Raw genomic sequence first — 18,604 nt, 5'->3', positions numbered from 1 at the left:
TTTTCTCTGTAATTGAAAGACAGGATTTCCCTCCAAATGCGCAGAGAAGGGAAATGGGTCCGTATGAAAGGTATGGACAGAATTGATTTTGGCTGCATGATTAGAAAATGAAACTTGCCAGCTGAACTAAGTATGTGTAAGAAAGTTTAAAGCAGCTGTGAGTCATGTTTAAGGCCGGCCGCTCTGAGGGCACCTGCTGTCGGGCGCGGTGTTCCAGCCACTGCAGACACTCACCGGCAGCCTTTAATGTGTTTGCATAGCCCCTGCAGAGCAACCCCATGTACTCCTGTAAGCCTGGAACATCAAACAGGTGCTTTCAGCCATTGCGTACAGCCTGTTCCCGCTCTGGTGCCGCTGGATGACAAATGGCTGAGCAGATAACGGCTCTGTTGGAAGCAAGGGACGGCAGCTTCCTGCTGAGCGGCCATTCATTAGGGAATCCAAAGGAGGCACGACTTTACTTTGATGACTCGTCTTCCATATTATCCTCTCCCCACTATGATTGATTTGTATCTGCTCATTAACTTAGTAATTCATTTTGATGTTACGTGCCCCAGTTCCTTTGACTCCTATTCATGTGCCAGTCGTGGGGGAATGAGGTTTACCTGTGTCGATTTTTATCTGCACGCGCGCTGCCATTAAAGTAAAGAATGCGGTAGGCAGTGAGTTTGATGTCTTGATTTCGTTCACACCGGGGGAACGTGTTTATATTGAATTATTCATACACATTCTCACTGTCCAACACACATGATTTCAGATATCATCCCATCACGATCTCCCCCTGTGTGTGCAGAGAGGGATGCTCAGTCATTCCTTCCCCTTCATGCGACAAATCCCTCCCCATCCATCCATCTATTTATCTCCCTCCGTGGTGGCTGAAGCCTCCCATTCCCCAAAGAGGTGACCTCAGTGGCCCCTCAGCCTGTGTGTCATTACCGCTGACCAGTAGCCCATCTCTATCTGCCCGTGATCCCCCGACCTCCCTGAGAGCAGCAAACAGCACGCTCCACAGCGAGCGGGGGGGGGGAGCAGAGGGTGAGGGGAGAGAGGAGATAGGAAGGGAGGAAAAACAAGGGGAGGAGGGTCGGGTGGGAAGGTGAGAGGGCAACAGGGAGGGATGGAAGAAGATAAATGAAAGGTGGAGAGAAACGGGGTGATATGGAAGGGAAGGGGGAGGGAAAGAAGCAGGTGAATAACTGAGATAAAAGGTGAGAGAGGAAAATGGGCTGAGGCAAAAAAAAGGGAAAGTCACTGAGTAGGAAATTGATGGAGAAAGAAGGAGGGTAGGACACAGAGACGAAGGGAAGAAAGTAAAAGATCAGATGAGACTCGAGTGAGAGGAGACACTATTTCAAGACCATACTTACTGGTAATGTCACTGTACTTCAAAGTGCAAAGCGCTGCTGGCATGCTCCTGTACGACTGTGACTCTGGAGAATCTCCTCATCGATCAGATGATAAAAGGATGCATGACAGTGGGGTGCGGGGGGCTCCTTCTCACACTGTATGACACATTCTGGGTTCAATTGTGACAAAACATAAACATGACAATTCTGCTTCATTTCCAACACACAGATGCCCCCGGAGGACCTGGACACGATTTGAATATGCAGCGAGACCACCCACCCAAAGAGCATCAGGTAAAAGACCAAGGAGAAGTTATCGGCTGTCAGTGCAATATTACACACATCGAGGAATTAAAATCGGCATCAGGAAATAATTAACTGGCAGCATTTTAAATATGTAACAGTACGTGTCTCTTACACTTCTGTCATGACTGTTCTATTTGACATGTTAATCACAGGCATTTCATTTACATTTCAAACGTCCCTGAAGTGATCAATGATTCGCCTCTCAGGCATCACACTCATCAATACATCCCTGACCTGCAGAGATTCCTGCAGTGTTACTGATTTCATCTCGGCTGGCGAATAGACCATGTCCAACTGAATATGTAGTAAGACTTCATTTTGTAATATTCACATAGAAACTCTGAATACAGTTTAGCTTTGGCATATCGTTAGCCTCTACATACAGTACATTTTCTACCAAGAAGATTAGCTCCTTTTTATTCTTCACATTTGTGTGTGTACAATAAAGCACATTGTAATTCTCAGTAAGTGTTATTTGAATGTTGATGCAACTGCCATTGGATCCAACAACAACAGATGGTCCTCCAACCTCCCACTCGGGCTCTTTCTTTGGTTTATGTGAATCTACAGCTGAGGAGATTCTTTTCATCCAATGCTTTGATTATCGTTGTGTGACCCTCTCTGATATTATCCTGTTGAATCTCAACTATAAAGCGGAAGACATTCTCAGTAACAGCATGTCTCAGCGGGTATCACCGAGGTGTTTAAAAGAGATTTACCAATCTTTAGCAAATGACATGCAATCTTTACGCTGCCAATCAAAGATGTCAGCACCTCATTTTAGCCGACAAACGGTCACAATCGATGCAACGTATACTGTATATATGCAAAAGAGAAAAGCTGTGAACTCTGCATACATTAACAGAACAACTAAATATTATTTTATTCAATATAATGTGTATGCTCCATATAAATTCATATGCAACAAAAAAAGAAAAGGCTAGACCTATCAATACCATGACTATTTTGTACATCTCCAATGTTAACAGCGTACTAGATTGCATACTGTGTCGGTCATATATGGCAAGGCAAGTTTATTTATATAGCCCCTTTCAACACAAGGCAATTCAAGGTGCTTTAATATATGGGCAATGCAAAGGATGTTCAAATCAAGAATATAGTAAAGTCGATCATGAGCAATATTTCTTTCTATGAAACCCAAATCTAAAACAGATACCTGAATATATTATACGTAAAAAATGATTTTAAAATAAAAAAGATTCTACAAAAGGTGATTCCTCGAAACAAAATGTAATAGTTGTAGAGGTATTAGCTTGCCAACAGAGCTTCGTGACAGCTCCTTGTCTGCCTCTCTTGAAATCTTAAACATGCTGATCATGGTTTCTTCAGGACGGTTACAAAGGTCAAGATGTAACAAACCCACCTACCTTCATGAATGTGAATGTTCTCCTGCTGAAGAAACTCTGATTCACGGAGAGGAGAGGGATAGAGAAGTAGATTCTAGTATTCAGTGGCCGTACAGCTATTTTCAGTTGTCACCAATACATCCAAAAAGATGGTCTCTGCGGCGCTGCCAAGCACTTAATTAATTAGAGAAGTTATTTCAACACTGTGTTCTGTTTTCTCCACACTTCCTCTGACTGTCTGCCATGGTCTCTTTTCACAGCAAACACCAATGTGTTCACAACAGTTTATAAACCTTTATCCAATAGGGGTAGCACCATTTGTAGCTTGTCAATTATCATGGACACGCTGTAGTTATAAGCCAATTAAATGCATTACAAAGCATTATGGCAACTTCATATGTATTTTGAGTGTTATCTTGTATATTCAATTATATATAATGCTTTTCCGATAACAACATTGAAAATGCCACATTTATATGTAGTATTTATATTCATTACAGACTGATGCATTTAGGCCTGTTGATTGTTCTGCTGGTGTCTGGCGTCAAAATGAATCTCAGTTTCACTAAGTCCATTGTATACCAAGAGAAACGGTTCACAATAGTTGGGTATAACAAGCTGTTTGATTGAGCTTTAAGTGGACAGATAAAATAACCCTTTTTTTCTTTTACTCTCTCCCCAATCTGTCATCCTCCCCTTTTCCCCTACACCTTTTTCTCAGGTTTCATCGTCATCCAGTGGACGCTGTGAGAACATTGCTCCTCCCAGCTTTACTACGTGTATGCCAACGTGTACTATGGCTTTTTATTCCTATGTGATGATGAAACATGTTCGTGTAGGGATAGAAGCCATTTTACACGGGGTGAGAGAGCACCACGACAGAAGGGAGGGCCTCTCCTGAAGACTAGCACACGGCTGGATGAATGTCTTCGGCTGAATGTTTCCCTGTAGTAAAGATGAGTGAGCTCTTTGAAGTGCTGATCCGAACCATAGACTGGATATAGAGACCTGAACACATCAAGACAGACTTTGTTGTGTGTGCACCTGTTTTCCGCCTGCAGGCACAGGCTTCCCCCTGCGACCACTGTTTGATGCATGTGGTGACAGCTGCAGTCCGCAGCGATGGAAGTTGGAACATTTGCAAAACAAGTCATGAAGAAAAGAAGAAAAGAGCAAGTAGAGACCAATACAGATCTTTAATAACCATCTATAAAAGAGGCACTTAGTGAACCACTTTACATCTTGCAGAGGCACTGCAATCCTTTCATCTCGCTCTGATTCTTTTGCACATTATTAAAATAAAACTTTGACATGAAGCATGGCACCAAAAACAACAATCTACCTACAATATTATACAATATAAGATACATACAGTATAAACAAGATAAAGCACCTTTGTTGTAGTAGTAAATACTATTCATAATTAAACAGTTGGAGTTACGGACACGTTGATTGAGTTTGTGATTTGTGTGTGATTATCAGTGCATGGGAAGAACTCCGAATACAGGTCTTGGGACTGTAATGTCCTTGTATGCACCTGAGATTATACAATGGAAGCTTTCCTAATCTTGCCTTCTTAGCCTACATATGAAGTATTTGAATGCTTTGCACAGTATCTATGAAAAAGACAGTCGGATGGATGAAGTGTAACTGCTACAGATCTTATGTTCTCTTTTGAGGACATTTTGCATTCACATTACAATTAAACACAATGCAGCACCATATAGTTTATACAAAAGGATAGTATGATGAATGTCAATGCAGTACAGCAAAGTACAAAATTAATACAAAATGAATATGTTGGAAGCATGTACAAAAGGTGCACAGACAAAGGTCCAGGAAAGTTACAAAGTCATTTGGTCCTTTTTGCAGAAAGGTAATCTGATAAGATCCAATGCAAAATGAACATGCATTTCTTAGAAGAAAACATTTGACCATATGTTCAAGTAATTGTTCCTGTCCTTTAGGTAAATGACATATAATATCTAAAACAGATAATAGCCAACAAAGGAAAAGCAGAAAAGGAGTTCAATGATTTCCCCAACTAACATATTCATTTTTGACCCACAATTCAAATACGCCGTTCGTCCTCACATTTGTGTAACAAAAACACATGTACAAAGAAGACATAAAGTGACTACGTAAGTATTTAAAGATAGCATTTCACAGAAAAAAGGCTGTGCAATCTCATTCACCATAATGAATTCTCTTAAACATTTATAACTGTGTCTCTTATTCACAGATCCCTCGCGCCCCTCTCAGTTAATAGTTTCTGATGTGTCCTTCCTTAAAGGAATCTTAAAGCTAGTGAGTTTTTGGCCAAACAGCTGGCTTAAGAGGTGATTCTGGGACTCTGCTGTCCTGTAGGAATGGCTCTCTATTGACCTAACCCCCATCTTTGGCCTAGATTTATTCAAAGAATTGTTCATGGGAACTGAGGACACTTTTGAGATAGGGGGATGCATAGGCCGCCCCAGAGGTCCCTTTTTGGCTTTGTAATCTCCGTTCAGAGGAATCTCAGCTTTCTTCTGTGTGCAGCCGTCAAGCAAGTTTCTTTTTGACTGCAACCCCAAGTTTGAAGTCTTGCACTTGGAAACTATTTTATTGCTAACGACGTCGTCCCGCACTGAGGACAGCACGGGGTAGTCGTTGGGTCCATCTGCCTTCCTTTGCAGAGACTGATTTGCACACTTGCTGGGGCGACATTTTTTCTTGGCCCGAGAGTCAACACCAAAGTTCTCCTGTGTGGCTGGAGAGGAAACCCTCTGCAGGCTGTGGGGGGATTTCATGTCTTTCCTCTTCTTCTGTTGTCTCAACGAGTCTTTGTCCTCAACCTTGGAGTTGACGACGGGTGTGCTGTCTGTAGCCTTCATGCTGCCAGTTCTGTTTTTAGTGTTCTCCGTTGTTTTGGCAGGCGAGGCTTTGTCTTTCATGGGACTGTTGCCTTCTGGCTCAGCACCTTGGGGTACTGTTAGCTGTTTGTTGTCATTATTTGAAGCCTTCTGAGAGTGCTCATCATCACTCTGTTGATCCATCACAACAGCAGCTGATTCACGCTTCGCCTCAAGTGTCTTTGAAATAATTGGATTTTCTTTTAAGCTGACAAAAGAGTCTTTACTAAGTGGAAGTGAATCTGTTTCCTTTCCAGTCTCAGTTGTGTCACCTTCAGCAGAGCTATCCTCAGCCTTAACAGTGTCCTCCCCCGCACTACTACTCTCTTTAGACGCTGACCATGAGGTTGTTTCCGCTCTAATGCAGACTGACTCGTTCTCTTCTTTCACGTCACATGGATCACTCATTGATTTCCCATTAGTGTCTTTATCAGGAAGAGGTGAGGTGGCTGCGTCAAGGTCTTCTTTCTTCGTTGCATCAGACTCTGATGAGCCCATATGAATACATTTCTCCAGCTCTACAAGTAGATCAGAGTAGTCCTCAGCAACGTCCTCAGTCTTTACATTTGTGTTGTTTGTGTCACTGTGGTATTCATTTGTGATTGTCTGAGTGGAGTCGTCTGATGTGGACACGGAGGGTTTTGAAGACTCTGAGCTTTGATTTAAGTGCAGTGAGCTTACACTGGCGATGCCGCTGTCTGAGCTGTTTTCCTGCAGACTGTCAGAGAGAATTCTCCTCTTTTTACTCGCAGGCGAATGGCATTCATCTTCTTTGGGAGCCGACGCTTTGACAGGTCTGAGAACACCTCGGAATTTGAAGATTTTGTTCCCCCCTGACAGGTGCTTCTCCATGTGACGATCAAACTGCTCCTTCTTTGAAAAGGTGTAGTTGCAGGTGCTGCAGATGAAAGATTTTTTAATCACATGCATGACATCCGCGCAGAGCTCACAGGTGTAGAGGGTGGTGTGTTTGGAATCCGGCTCGTCCACCTCCTCGTGTTCTCTCTTCAGGTGACCTTTGAGCTCTTGGGCCTCCTGGTAAGAGACGGGGCATTTGTGACACAGGAAGATCTTCTCCAGATTGTGAACCACTAAATGTCTCTGCAGTTTGAACGGCTTGGGGAATTGTTTTCCGCAGTGGTGGCAGTCTCTTGAGGGGTCTTTGCAGTTTGGATGCATCTCCACACTTTTAGGTGTCTCTGCTTTGTGGAGGACCTCGAGCGGGGTTAATGTGCTCTGCTTCCCGCCTGCTCCACTGCTACTTTTAGTTTTGTGAACTTTTGGCTCAGCCCCCTCGGAGCTTTTCCCCTCTCCCACAGCGACAGCTTTTTCCTGTTCTTTAGTGGCTTTGCTGGATTCTCTGCTGGCTTTGCTGGGGCGGTGCTGCATGATGGAGGTGATAAAGTTCTTCACAGCTGTCTCCTGCATGAAGCAGCCTGGAATGCCTAACATGGAGCCTTGAGTCTGACCCCTGCGGGCGAACTGAGTGGCATGCTCTCGTAAATGTTCATTGTACATCCATACGTCCGAAATCTCCTTCAAGCACATCCCACAGGTCCAGATACCCGTCTTGTTCTTGGCGTGTTTCTCCCTCAGATGGTCTCTCAGCTGCTCCCTGGAGCTGAACTTACGCTGGACACACATGTAGCAGGTTGGAGGGGGGGAGGGGTTGTGGGAGAGTTTATGAAAGTTCAGCTCTCCCAGGGTGAGGAACCAGGTGAAGCACACTTTGCACTTGTACTGCTTATCTTTGACCTTTATTCCGCCGTCTTTCCGTTTCCTGCCTCGTCTCTCCATCACTTTCTTGGACTTTTCATCATCTCTGTTTTCCACGTCGACAGCTGCAATCGGAGGAGCCACTGAGATGTCTTTCTTCGGATCGAAGAACTTAATCTCAGGAAGTTGAAAGGTGGTGTTGATGTTTTGGATGTCAATGCTTTGGAAGGTTTGGATACTCTTTGTGACGCATGGGTCTACGGTGTGGGGGGCCGAGGGCGGGGGCGAAGGGCTGGGTGGAGTTGGCTCCTCTGCTTTACAGCTGCTGGGGTCAGAGGTCACCGTTGAGCCTGCGTCCAAGCCACTGGAGCCACTCCATTCAATTGAAGATTCATCAACGGTGCTCTCGAGTGGATTCAAGGGGCTGTTGCAGACCTCTTTAACGTCCTCAAGAACATCCTGCTGATCACTTTGTTTCGCATCTGACACCTCCTTGACGTCAGTCTTTAACGTGCTGTTGTGGCACATGTTCAACATGATGGCATCATCAATAGATATCGTCTCATATTCACAGCGGTTAGTTTGACTCTCAGTGAAAATCTCCTCTGCTTTGTTTTCCGTGAACTGATCTTTACTTTGCATGAGAGTTTCTAAAGGAGGAGATTCCTGAGTAACATTTGTATCGGGCAATAGCTTTTGTCTTTTGTTTCTTTTGCTGTACACCCTCGGGCACTTTTTCCTTTTTGCCTCGTCATCTCTGGGGAACAGCTGTGAGAATGTGGTGTCGTCGTCAAGTAGTGCCTTCAGATCAGGACTGATGCCGGGAGGACTGACAGGGGAGCAACTCAAACAGGAGAGAGGATGTGCTTCGTCTGATGCCACCACTTTTCTGAGAATCTCTTGGGCAAGGCTGTCTTCTGAAGCCTTCTGTTCACACACTTCTTCCACCGCACAGCACAGAGTATTTCTTGGCTCATTGTCTACAGATAAAGCACTTTCCACATTACTATCTGTATACATGTCCTCATTTGCCATCTCTGTCATGCTTGTACATTTCATTTCTTCCGTATTAGTGATTTCATTTTCCTCCACAGTCTCATTTAGTACATTTGGTTCTTTTGTTAGAGAGTGGGGTGTGCTGTTGAAGCCAGATTGTGTAGTCACAGCTTGAGGAAATGTTTCTGTTCCAGTAACAGTTGTTTCATTGATTTCCATATGCTCTGCTGGAGATTTGCGCATCTCTTGTGTTCCACTGCTTTTGAATTCAGGCGTTATAGCTTGAAGTAGGTCTGTTTTTAATATATTCAGAATCTCATCAGAGAAAGGGTCTGTCATGATGTCTACATCAGTGATTTTGTTCTTTCTAGCTTTGTTGTTCTTTGCCTTTGATGGTAGCACAGGGTTTTGATGGCCTACTTCACCCGCTGTCACTGCATGTGTCTCTTTTGCCATTCCCTCCAGGACTGAATCAGTCTCTGCTGCTTTAGACATGAGAGTGCTACTTTCAGGCAGCCCGTCTCTTTGTGTTGGGTAACAGCTCTGTGAATCATCGTTATGTTCTTTCTCTGGGGTTTGTGATGCTTCACAAAGAAGCATGGTCCCCTGATGGCTTGATGTTGTGCTCTGGAGGCCAATGTGTTTTTCACTTCTGACGGAATGTTTCATCGCTTTATGTCTCTTTAACCCAGACACAGTCCTGAAACACATTAGACACATTTCACAGAGCTGCTCAGCACTGTTCTGGGTCTTTGTTGGTGTTGTTTCTTTGTGTACTTTGGAATACTGGCCAGTCTGTATTGTGAGTTGCTTCTCCGATGGGTCTGGTGGAGGGGGCATTTGTTCATTTTCACAGATAATGAGTGGCTTAGAAGTGGGCAGACCATCTGAAATGTTGTTTATGAAGAGTGTACTATCTTCAGCAGATGGTTCATCCTTTCGTAGCAGGTCAATATTCAAAGGCTCAACAGGTCCAACTATTTCATGGTGAACCTGCACATCTGTCTTTTCATTAACAGTTGAGGAATCAGCCAATGGAAACCCTGAGGATTCCATGCTTTGCTGGAGGGCCAGTGGTTCATCTGATACAATGATTTTAGCTGCAGGGTCTGAGTTCAGTGATGCCACCACCTCTACTTCAGCTTTGTTGAAAATCAGTGCAGGGTTTACGCTCAGGTCACATGCTCCACAGTCATCTCCTGGACTCTGCTTGATGTCTGCATTCTCACTGTGTTCACTGGCAGGTGAAATGTAGTCATATTGATTCAGTTGCGGAGGTTCGTCTGAGATGCTGTTGTAGTTGAGAGGGCTGAGCTTGAAATCGCACATCGAATCACTCTTTTCGAGGCAATCTGACACTTCTGCTGGTTCTGCTGAGCTGGTGACTGGAAGTGGAGAAGGCATGCTGATTTCAGAGGTGGGTATTTTACACTCAATTACCCCCAAATCCAGAGTATGTGGGCTTATCAAGGAATACTCAATCTCTGCTGTTGTGTGCAGTTCTCTGTCACTGTTCAAAGCCTCGTTCTCGTTGCAGTTTTCTTCTGTGTTCATGGGGGACTGTATACTTTGAATCGAGCCTTGATTAACCGACATATCACTGGATTTGCTCTGTGACTGACATGACTCCTCTTCAACGTTCCAGTTTTCCAAGGTTGTTTGATCAGAGGCTGAAGTGAGTGGACTGGTTGGTGGGGAAGTGTGAGGAAAATCATCACTTTCATCCTCCTCTTCTCTGCATGGTGAGTTTTGGCGACTTGCCAGGAAATCAACAGGAAGGTGTTCTTTGATGTCCTGAACATTTAAAATATCATCTTGTTTCTGAAAGCCAAGACCTGTTTCAGGTTCTAATGAATCTTCGAATAGCGAAACTTTGCAGGAAGCTCTCTCAATAAGGGCATCGGACTGTGAAATAATCAAGAGATGACTTTGTCCCTTCATGGACGCCGTGTCTCTGAAGGGTGAGCAATGACTGGTGCTCTCTGTATTGGGTTCCACAAGTATTGGACTACAGGGCTCGTCTGTGGTGACGATCTCCATCGACAGAGCAGTTGTTGGACTTGCACTGTAAGTCTTAGCAGGGCTGCGGTTCTCACATGGAGATAGTCCAATCAAAGGATCCTGTTCGGTGGTTATTTCCTCGTTTACGCTGTCTGAGCATTCAACTCCTGAAATGACAAATGAACTAATGTCTTCAGTGCTATCATGGTTTTCGGTGGAATGTTCTTTGTCTGCGGTTTTAATGTCGTCAATGTCGAGACCAATGTCAGGTAGAGCTGGTGATGAGGGTTGGCTAAAGGATTGATCGGTGATCCCCTTCACTGCCTCTGCCTCCTCATATCCATTTGTGGTCAAATGTTCTGGACTGCTACCACTGTTTTCAAATAAGCGATTCATATCGTACGCTGCATTACTGTCTCTGTCAGACTCTTCAACCACACGTGGGTCCTGTGTCACCACACTTGAGCAAGGAGCGGACTCAATCAAATGACTATTCTCTGTGATATCCTCCTCTGGTGTGACTTTAGTCCCAGCCTTGCTCTCGTTGTTTTCTGTGGGCTTACTTGGCTGCAATGAAATTGGCTGTTTTCCATCGACAGTGGGGTCAGGGCTGTTCGAGAGAGATGACAGTGACTCGTTCAGAATGAATTCAATATCGTCCTTCCGCTCATTGATATTTGGAGGTGATAATATATTCTCCTTCCCGGTAATTGCTTCTTTTTCACTGTGATCTTCTCTCTCAACTGCATCAGTTGCCTGACATTCAATTTCTTGACGTTGTTGACTTGTGAGAGAGGTGACATTCGGCTCCTTGTGTTCTGATATAATGGGTTCTTTTTTGAATATAGAGTCGGAAATCACCTCCAGGCTTTTCATGAGGTTTTCTGTATACCTCTTCTGTTCTAAAATCTCTTCCTTTGTTTCAGTAGGAGTCTCTTTTTCAGCATCACTCTTCACTGACTCCTGGTCATGGTGGAGCTGTCGGTGTTCAATATGGGAGACTGTGGTGATGAAACTATCATCCACGTTTTCAGTGAGATGCTCAAGGGCCCCTGGTTCATTGTGCATTGGAGTGTGGGGACTGTGCTGCTCACCCATCAGGTCAAAGTGGAATGGGCTGGACCATGGTTCAGTGAAAGGCTCAGAGGGCAAACTGCTCACTGCTACATTCATGGTTTGCACAGAGCACTTTATATCCAGACCCCCACTCTCTGTCTCATCACTCAGACGTAAAGGTGAAAACTTGCTCATTTTCAGCTGTTTTGTGACATCCTGAGCTAATAGGGTTGAGTTTTCCAACTTAGTTGTTTGCAGCTGGTTTTCAAGCTCATTCACTATTCTTTTTATCTCCAACTCATCCTCTGATGCACATCTGTCGAGACTTTCACTGTAGTCAATTATTTTATCTGGCAGAGACAAAGAAACATGATTGTAATCTGTTTTCTTTTCGTTTGGTTTCTCAGAGCTGCTTTTGTACTGAGATATCTCATCTGGCAGTACAGGGCTAACTATAAGGTTCCAGTCTCTCTGTTCCAGAAAGGGAGAGAAGGATGACACAAACTCTTCCTTTTTATCAGTCGTGTTCTCCATTGAATGGAAAGCGTCTTTCTGAATCGGCATATCTGAGTAGAGGCCACTGTCAAACCCTGTCAGATCCCCGAACATTGATGAGGTGTCAAATGAAAGGGGGGATTTCAGGAGCCCCTGGTCCTGATCCAGGGGGTAGTGCATGAGGTGGAGCGTATCCTTTTGTATCAAAGGGCCTTGCCGCTTAGTTGGAGACAGGCACACCTCATCCATCAAAGAGGTGCAGAGGGATGCAGGCTTGTGTGCGTCTAGGTCCTTGACTAAATTAATAGTCTCTTTCACCATGCAGACACTGTCACTCTGTTTTTCAAATGTGGTACTGTCTGATAGCTCTGGCTGTGTGGCTTGGGGCCCCTCGCCTTCTGTACCCTTTGTGTGTGTGGCAATATTGAAATCAGGTTCTTTGTTGATGATGTTAGAGTGTACATCAAACTGTAGTGGTGTGCTATCTGTACTACTACAGTGTAAAGACAGCACGTGTGTTGGTTCTTCTTTGGTGCACGGGTTGTCTTCTCTCTGTTGAGCGTTTTTGCCTGGATTGACTGTTTTACCAGTTTCCTTCCTAGGAGACATTAGCTTCGCTCTTTTCGTATGAGAGCTTCTGCTTTTTTCAAAGTTTTTGATGATGTCTTTTGATCTTTGTGAGGATGACACTTGTTCATCAACTTCCGGATTGGACTGATTCTTTGGATCGTCTGTGTTGTCTGACAGAATGGCGTTGTCGGTATTGTACTTCTTGACAGGTTTAGAGAATGTCAGTGCTAGTGTGCTGGAGTCTTTACATAACCTCTGCGGGGAAGACCTTTCATACGTTTGCTGCTCTGGGAATTCTTTCTTTTTGACGTCTGTCTTTTTCTCACAGTCGGAGTCAGTGCGGTCAATGCTTTTGGGGCTGCTGATACCATCGCTTGAAACACTCACAGATGTGCTTACTTCACTGCTTGTGGATGACCTGCTACCCCTCCTCCTGAGTCTCTGGTGAGAAGCATGTTTCTCAGGCGAGAGAGAAACCTCCTCACTCTTTTTAACCTCAAAACACTCCTTGGACTCATGTCGCCACGCTGCCTGGTCCCTCTCACTTCTTGCCCTCCACTTACACTCTTTTGTGTATGTGTATTTACACCGACTGCTTTGATTCAGCCGGCCCTGGCTTGCTATCTTAACAGGCTCGCATTCATCGTCTGTATCCGAGACGTAGTCGTATTCTCCAAATGCAGGGTTCTGCACAGTGGGAGTGAGTCTCTCCATCACGAGGGAAAACTGGAGGTTTTTAGTTCCTTTAACATGGAGCTTATGAAGCTTATTTTTCTGTTGAACTATTTTGTGAATAAGTTCTTTGCTCCAGGTGCCCCCTCCAGAGTTTTTCCTCTTGCTCTCTTTCACTGCAGTTCTTGAGGTTGGAGATGTGGAGGCCTGTGAGGGTGTTGACCCTCTAAGTGCAGAGCTTTCCTGAAAGCTTTTAACGCCACAACGCTCAGAAAACTTGCTGGATAAGAGAAACCTTTGTGTACCTGTGTTTTCATCCTCACTCTTGCATAGTTTTCTCGCCTCTTTCAATGTGTTGTCTTGTTCCCTCGTCTTCTCCCTCGAGGCAATTCTTGAATTCTTATGAGAGACTTCCCTTTTTATGTTCATTCTCTCATCTTGTTCCAAATTCAGAGATATTTTCTCAAGCTTGCTCTCTGTGTACTGTTTATCAGTCTCAGGATTCTCAACATCAGAGTCATAAAAATACTTTCCCTGTGAGGAAGACCTGTCATCCTCTGCTGCCTGTTTATTTTTGCTCTCAAAGACCAGGGATTCTTTGGTTTTCAGGCATTGTTTATTTGATGTCGCTTTGACAGTGGTGAGGTCGTCATCAACAAATGCATCGATGAAACTACTGTCTATCTCTGCATTGTCTGATTGATATCCGAGTCCATTCAAAGCTTCTGTAATTAGGCTGTCTAATTTAGCATCCATTTCCAGCTCAGGGAGAGTGACAGGGAGGTGACCAGGTCCAGAGAACAGGTGGAGCTTCATTGGATCATCTTTGCTGTCTCCTTTTGTTTCACTGTCAGATATCAGTTCCCCATTTTTATTGAGGCCCAACAGAGATAGGTGAAGGTCAGATGGGCACAGTGACATCAACACATTTGATACAGACGACATTGCTTTTGCGGGTTCTGTGTGAAACTTTCTGCTGTCTTCCATCTTTGATATGTCTTTGAGTTCATTTTGTGCAAACGTATGCTGAGCACAATATTGCTTATGGCCCAGAAAGGAAGCTAGGTTGTTGAAATTCTGATCGCACTGCTTGCATGTCAGAAGCACATCTAACTGGTCAAGATTGGCTGCGGCTAATGAGGACGCTAACAGCTGATGTGCAGAGTATGGCGGCGGGGGCTGGTGATGCTCAACCCCAAAACTGTCCATGTAACCTTTGTTCCCATCCATATTAGCCTTCGGATGTGTGCTGTTTTGCAGGTAGCTCATCATGTCGTCTTTGGCTCGGTCTGGCGCGTAAGGATGGTTTCGTTGAGCATCAGAATGAAACTGATGAGGGTTAGAGTTCAGGTGATCTGAGGGCAACTGTGTTTTGGGTATGGGCTGGTGATAATAAGAGTGAGGGGGGGCTGACTTTGACATTTGACTGTCCTCTGAACTGATGTTTACAGGACTGGTGGACGCTGGGGAGAGGGAGGAGCAGGTACTACTGGACGCAGCATTATGAACTGGTGAGGGCAAAGGAGATTCGTAAGGTGACACCATCATTAGTCCCATAGGTGGGACCTGTAGTGGAGGATAGCTGTAGTTTCTCGATGCCGGTGCTGGAAGGGACTGGTTTAGTCCAAAATACACCCCCTTATTTTTGGATTCACATACTTGTGCGTGACTCATCTCAACTTTAAAAGTAGAGACTGTATTATTGCTATGTTTTACAGTCTCCTGTCTTTGGTTTAAAAACCCATCACTGGTTCTGCTGTTTTGAAAAGTGGCTGGGTTTTTCAGTGAGCTATGTTTATGGGATTTACTTTCCTCCTGCCAGTCAGAAGGGGAAACAATATAAGGCAGTTTCTGATTGCTTATTTGACTCGATAACTCAATTCTGTTTTGGTTGGGCATGGAAGGGGTTGGCCGTATCTGCTGCCAGGGCATTCTGCTATTTTTAGATGAATTGGACCTTTGGTCTGGTGCTGGCTGGTTCTGAAACTGAAACTTGTCATTCATATCAGTATACTGAATTGTGTTTTGTTCATCTGGTGAATATGTCTTATTAGGCCCCTCCCATGATTGTGGTAACCTATTTAAAACCTTATTATTGATGTTTTTATCAAAAGGCATGGAGCCGGTGTGAATGTTACTGACTGGAATGTTGTTGAAGGTTTTGCTGGGAAAGTGCATTTGGGAGCCTGGACCTGAAATATTTCTTGCATGGTGCACACTTTCTTGAATGTGTGTTCTTTGGTTGGCAGCTGTGCCTTTAGGATGACAGTTCCTCTTACTCCCTGAGGTGATGGCTGCATCCCGACTGTCTTCCAGTGCAATAGTGTCTGTGCTCTCGGGCAGGGCAGTTTTCCCCTGCTCTGACTGCTGTGAGCTGGACCCAGAGCTGTCACTACTGGCTGAGTCCTCGCTCAGATTCCTCGGACACTGGATAGAGGAAGGGACCCCCTGAATAAACTGAGACAGCGGGGGTTGAGGATAAGAGTTTCTATCCTCCGACAGCTGTTCATTACTAAACTGAGTGCTATTGTGAGCAATGTTTTGCCCTTCTCCAGTCGTAAAGGAAAAGGAGTTGTGGGGCACATGAACAGAACCCAGCGAGGAGTCTGTAAAGTCTTGGGTTTGGGGGTTCTGTTCACAGGGAAAAGAGTCAGAGGTTGATTCTTCCAGAAAATTATATCCATATTGAAACTGCCCAGACAAGAAGGCACTTGCCTTATTAGCATCTGTCAGGGAAGTGGATTTTTGTAATGACACCCCATAGTTAGCACCGTTAAAAGTCCGTTCAGGAGACTGCCATACATTAGATCCACTCAGCTGAAAGTCAGCAAGGATCAACTGGCTGCCGGGCTGTGTGCTGTTGTTCTCCATTGAGGAAGGCTGCTGCTGCTGCTGCGACAGGGGTGGGTGTGGGTGGGATGAAACTCCACCTGAGGAACCCAGTGCCTGTGAGGTATAGCTTTGGGAGGTAAGGTTAGACGAGGCCTCCTGGAAGCAGCGGCTATAGTTGAGGTCTTCTTGCTGAAGTTCGGCCTCCCTCTCTGGTATACTGGGAACGTGGAATCTGTAGCTGCCCGAGACTGGGCCCCGACTCGACTCCAACTTCTTGGGTGGCGTGACTTTCTGTTGTGGGTAGGCAATCCCAATGGTGGGGTTGGAGCGTGGATTTGTAATGCTCAGTCTGTACAGCTGCTGCGGGTTGCCACGCTCCGTCTTCCCTGCTCGCTTCCCCTTCTCTCGGCTGCGGCCCTTTCCACTCGGGGACTGGGGGCTGCCTTTGCCACTCGACCAAGTCCTGTCAGTGGCAAATTTTGATCGGTTCTGCAGTGAGCTAAAGTCAATCTTCCCTGTCTGCTGTGGCCGTATGACAGCCTCACGCTGCTGAGGAACGTCCCTTGTCTTCTCTAGTTTGGCCCCTCTGCTGCCGGCTCTGGCATCAGTGCCTGTGCTTGAAAAGTGCTCTGAAGAATCCTTTGTGGTTTTGTCACTGTGCTGTTCCAGCGCTGTCCCTTCATCCTGCAGTTTGGACTCAGCGGCCAGCTCTTTAAAAGCATGCATCCGCTGAGTCTCTCCTGCCATGGTGCACAATGCGTGCTGTGAAGGCCTGTTCCTCAGAAGGGCTATCTGGGAGACAGGGGCATCGTCCTCTGTGTGGTATGAATCACTAAACGTCCAGTGGCAGGAAGTGCAGGGACAGGGCCGCTCGTTGCAGGTTCATCTCTTCAGTTTCATCGCTGACAGCTGATGAGGCACCAGAGCAAAGCCAACCTGAAAGAAGAAGAGAACAGAGAGGATCAGTTGTCAAACGTTAACTGTTTAAGTTATACAAAATATTAAAAGTGATTATATCATGTGCTTTTCAAATCTTATCTGAAAACTATTAATATAGGCAAGCAAAGCATTAAACCAAGTTCACAAAATATTTCCTTTTTTAATACATCTTTAAAGTAAACCTTAAAAAACCCAATTCATTCTTAAAAAGTTAAATAATAATATTCCGAGTTCATACCAGCAGAGAGCACTATTGCAGCGTTTCACCGTGGTGCTGTCATTGCACAAAGAGCCAGTGTGATCAGTGGGGAGTTTCAGAATGCTGCCAAACTTATACTCCAAGTCTTGGAGATACTACTAACACTTACATTCTCTATTCTTGACAACAATAAGACATTTGAAACCAGTGAAAATGGTTGTTTATAAGTCCTGCTTCAAATCAGTGAAGTGATGGCTGTAATCAGTCCTAATCCTCTACACAAACAGTCACACAAAGAATCCAGTTTGGTCTTGGAATGCTGAAGTTCACAACAGTATAAGGATGAGAAAAATACAGCATATGAATCCAAAATGTTCCGCCAGTAAATGAATCACAGACTCCTCTAGAGCAGGGGCACAACAATGCCACAGTGTTCTGTTGCTACAGTTTTAGGTTTTCAGGCTGCAGGTTTAGATCATGGAGGAATATCAGGGATTATTCAGTAAGCCATTTGACAGTGAGAACTGCGGGCACACTGACGTTCTCTTGCCTTTCATCAGGCATCCCAGACACGGCTTCTCAGGTCCAAGTTGACTTTGGCTTGCCACTGCTCCTGCTTTGTTTGCGGTCAGACCAGATGACACTTGGAGTTAGCACCAAAATGCAATTTCTAGGCCTGGAAAAGTTTCCTTCTATGCCACCTTCTTGTCTGTTTCCCCTGCTATATCCACGGTATACTATGCTGGGGCGGCAGGGAGTCGGGATATATCATTATTTAGCCCGGAGGATTCAGGTTTAAGCTTCTGTTTTGGCTACCTTCCACACCGCTGAAGTGTCCATGAGCAAGACACATTCCTGACAGTTTAAGGGGTGCTCTTATGGCCTTCTCACGTGGAGGGAGTGAAAAATGTACTGTTCCATCCCAGTATTACTGAATGAATGTGGTACACGTGAGCTTTGTATTGGCCCCCCCATCATCTAGACTGACTAAATAGCAGTAGTGGAGGAAGTATTTAGATCCAAAAAAACTAATAACACTGTGTACAAAATGTCTTTTACAGGTAAAACTTTAACATTGAACATTTTACTGAAGTTAATTTACAATTAAACTAATTAAAAGGAAGCAGTACATTCTCACATTTGTGAAACTGAAATGATTTTGTTTTAAAACTGAATAAACCAAATCAGAATAGTTGCAAATGTATCAAGTCATTGTTT

At 44.7% G+C, this 18,604-nt stretch overlaps 1 protein-coding gene across 1 annotated transcript in view; it reads right to left on the bottom strand.

The window, feature by feature from the left end:
- Positions 1 to 3,891: 3,891 nt before the first annotated feature.
- Positions 3,892 to 18,604, bottom strand: part of znf469 (zinc finger protein 469) — a 46,030-nt gene continuing 31,317 nt past the window's right edge. The window contains exon 2 of the mRNA XM_034085786.2: positions 3,892 to 17,184. Within this exon, the coding sequence (XP_033941677.1) occupies positions 5,278 to 16,995 (11,718 nt within the window). The 5' untranslated portion in view covers positions 16,996 to 17,184 and the 3' untranslated portion in view covers positions 3,892 to 5,277. The remainder of the gene's footprint in view (positions 17,185 to 18,604) is intronic.

This window comes from Pseudochaenichthys georgianus, chromosome 6 (assembly GCF_902827115.2).
Source record: "Pseudochaenichthys georgianus chromosome 6, fPseGeo1.2, whole genome shotgun sequence".
NCBI lineage: Eukaryota > Metazoa > Chordata > Actinopteri > Perciformes > Channichthyidae > Pseudochaenichthys > Pseudochaenichthys georgianus.
This window is presented reverse-complemented; position numbering and strand designations above follow the sequence as displayed.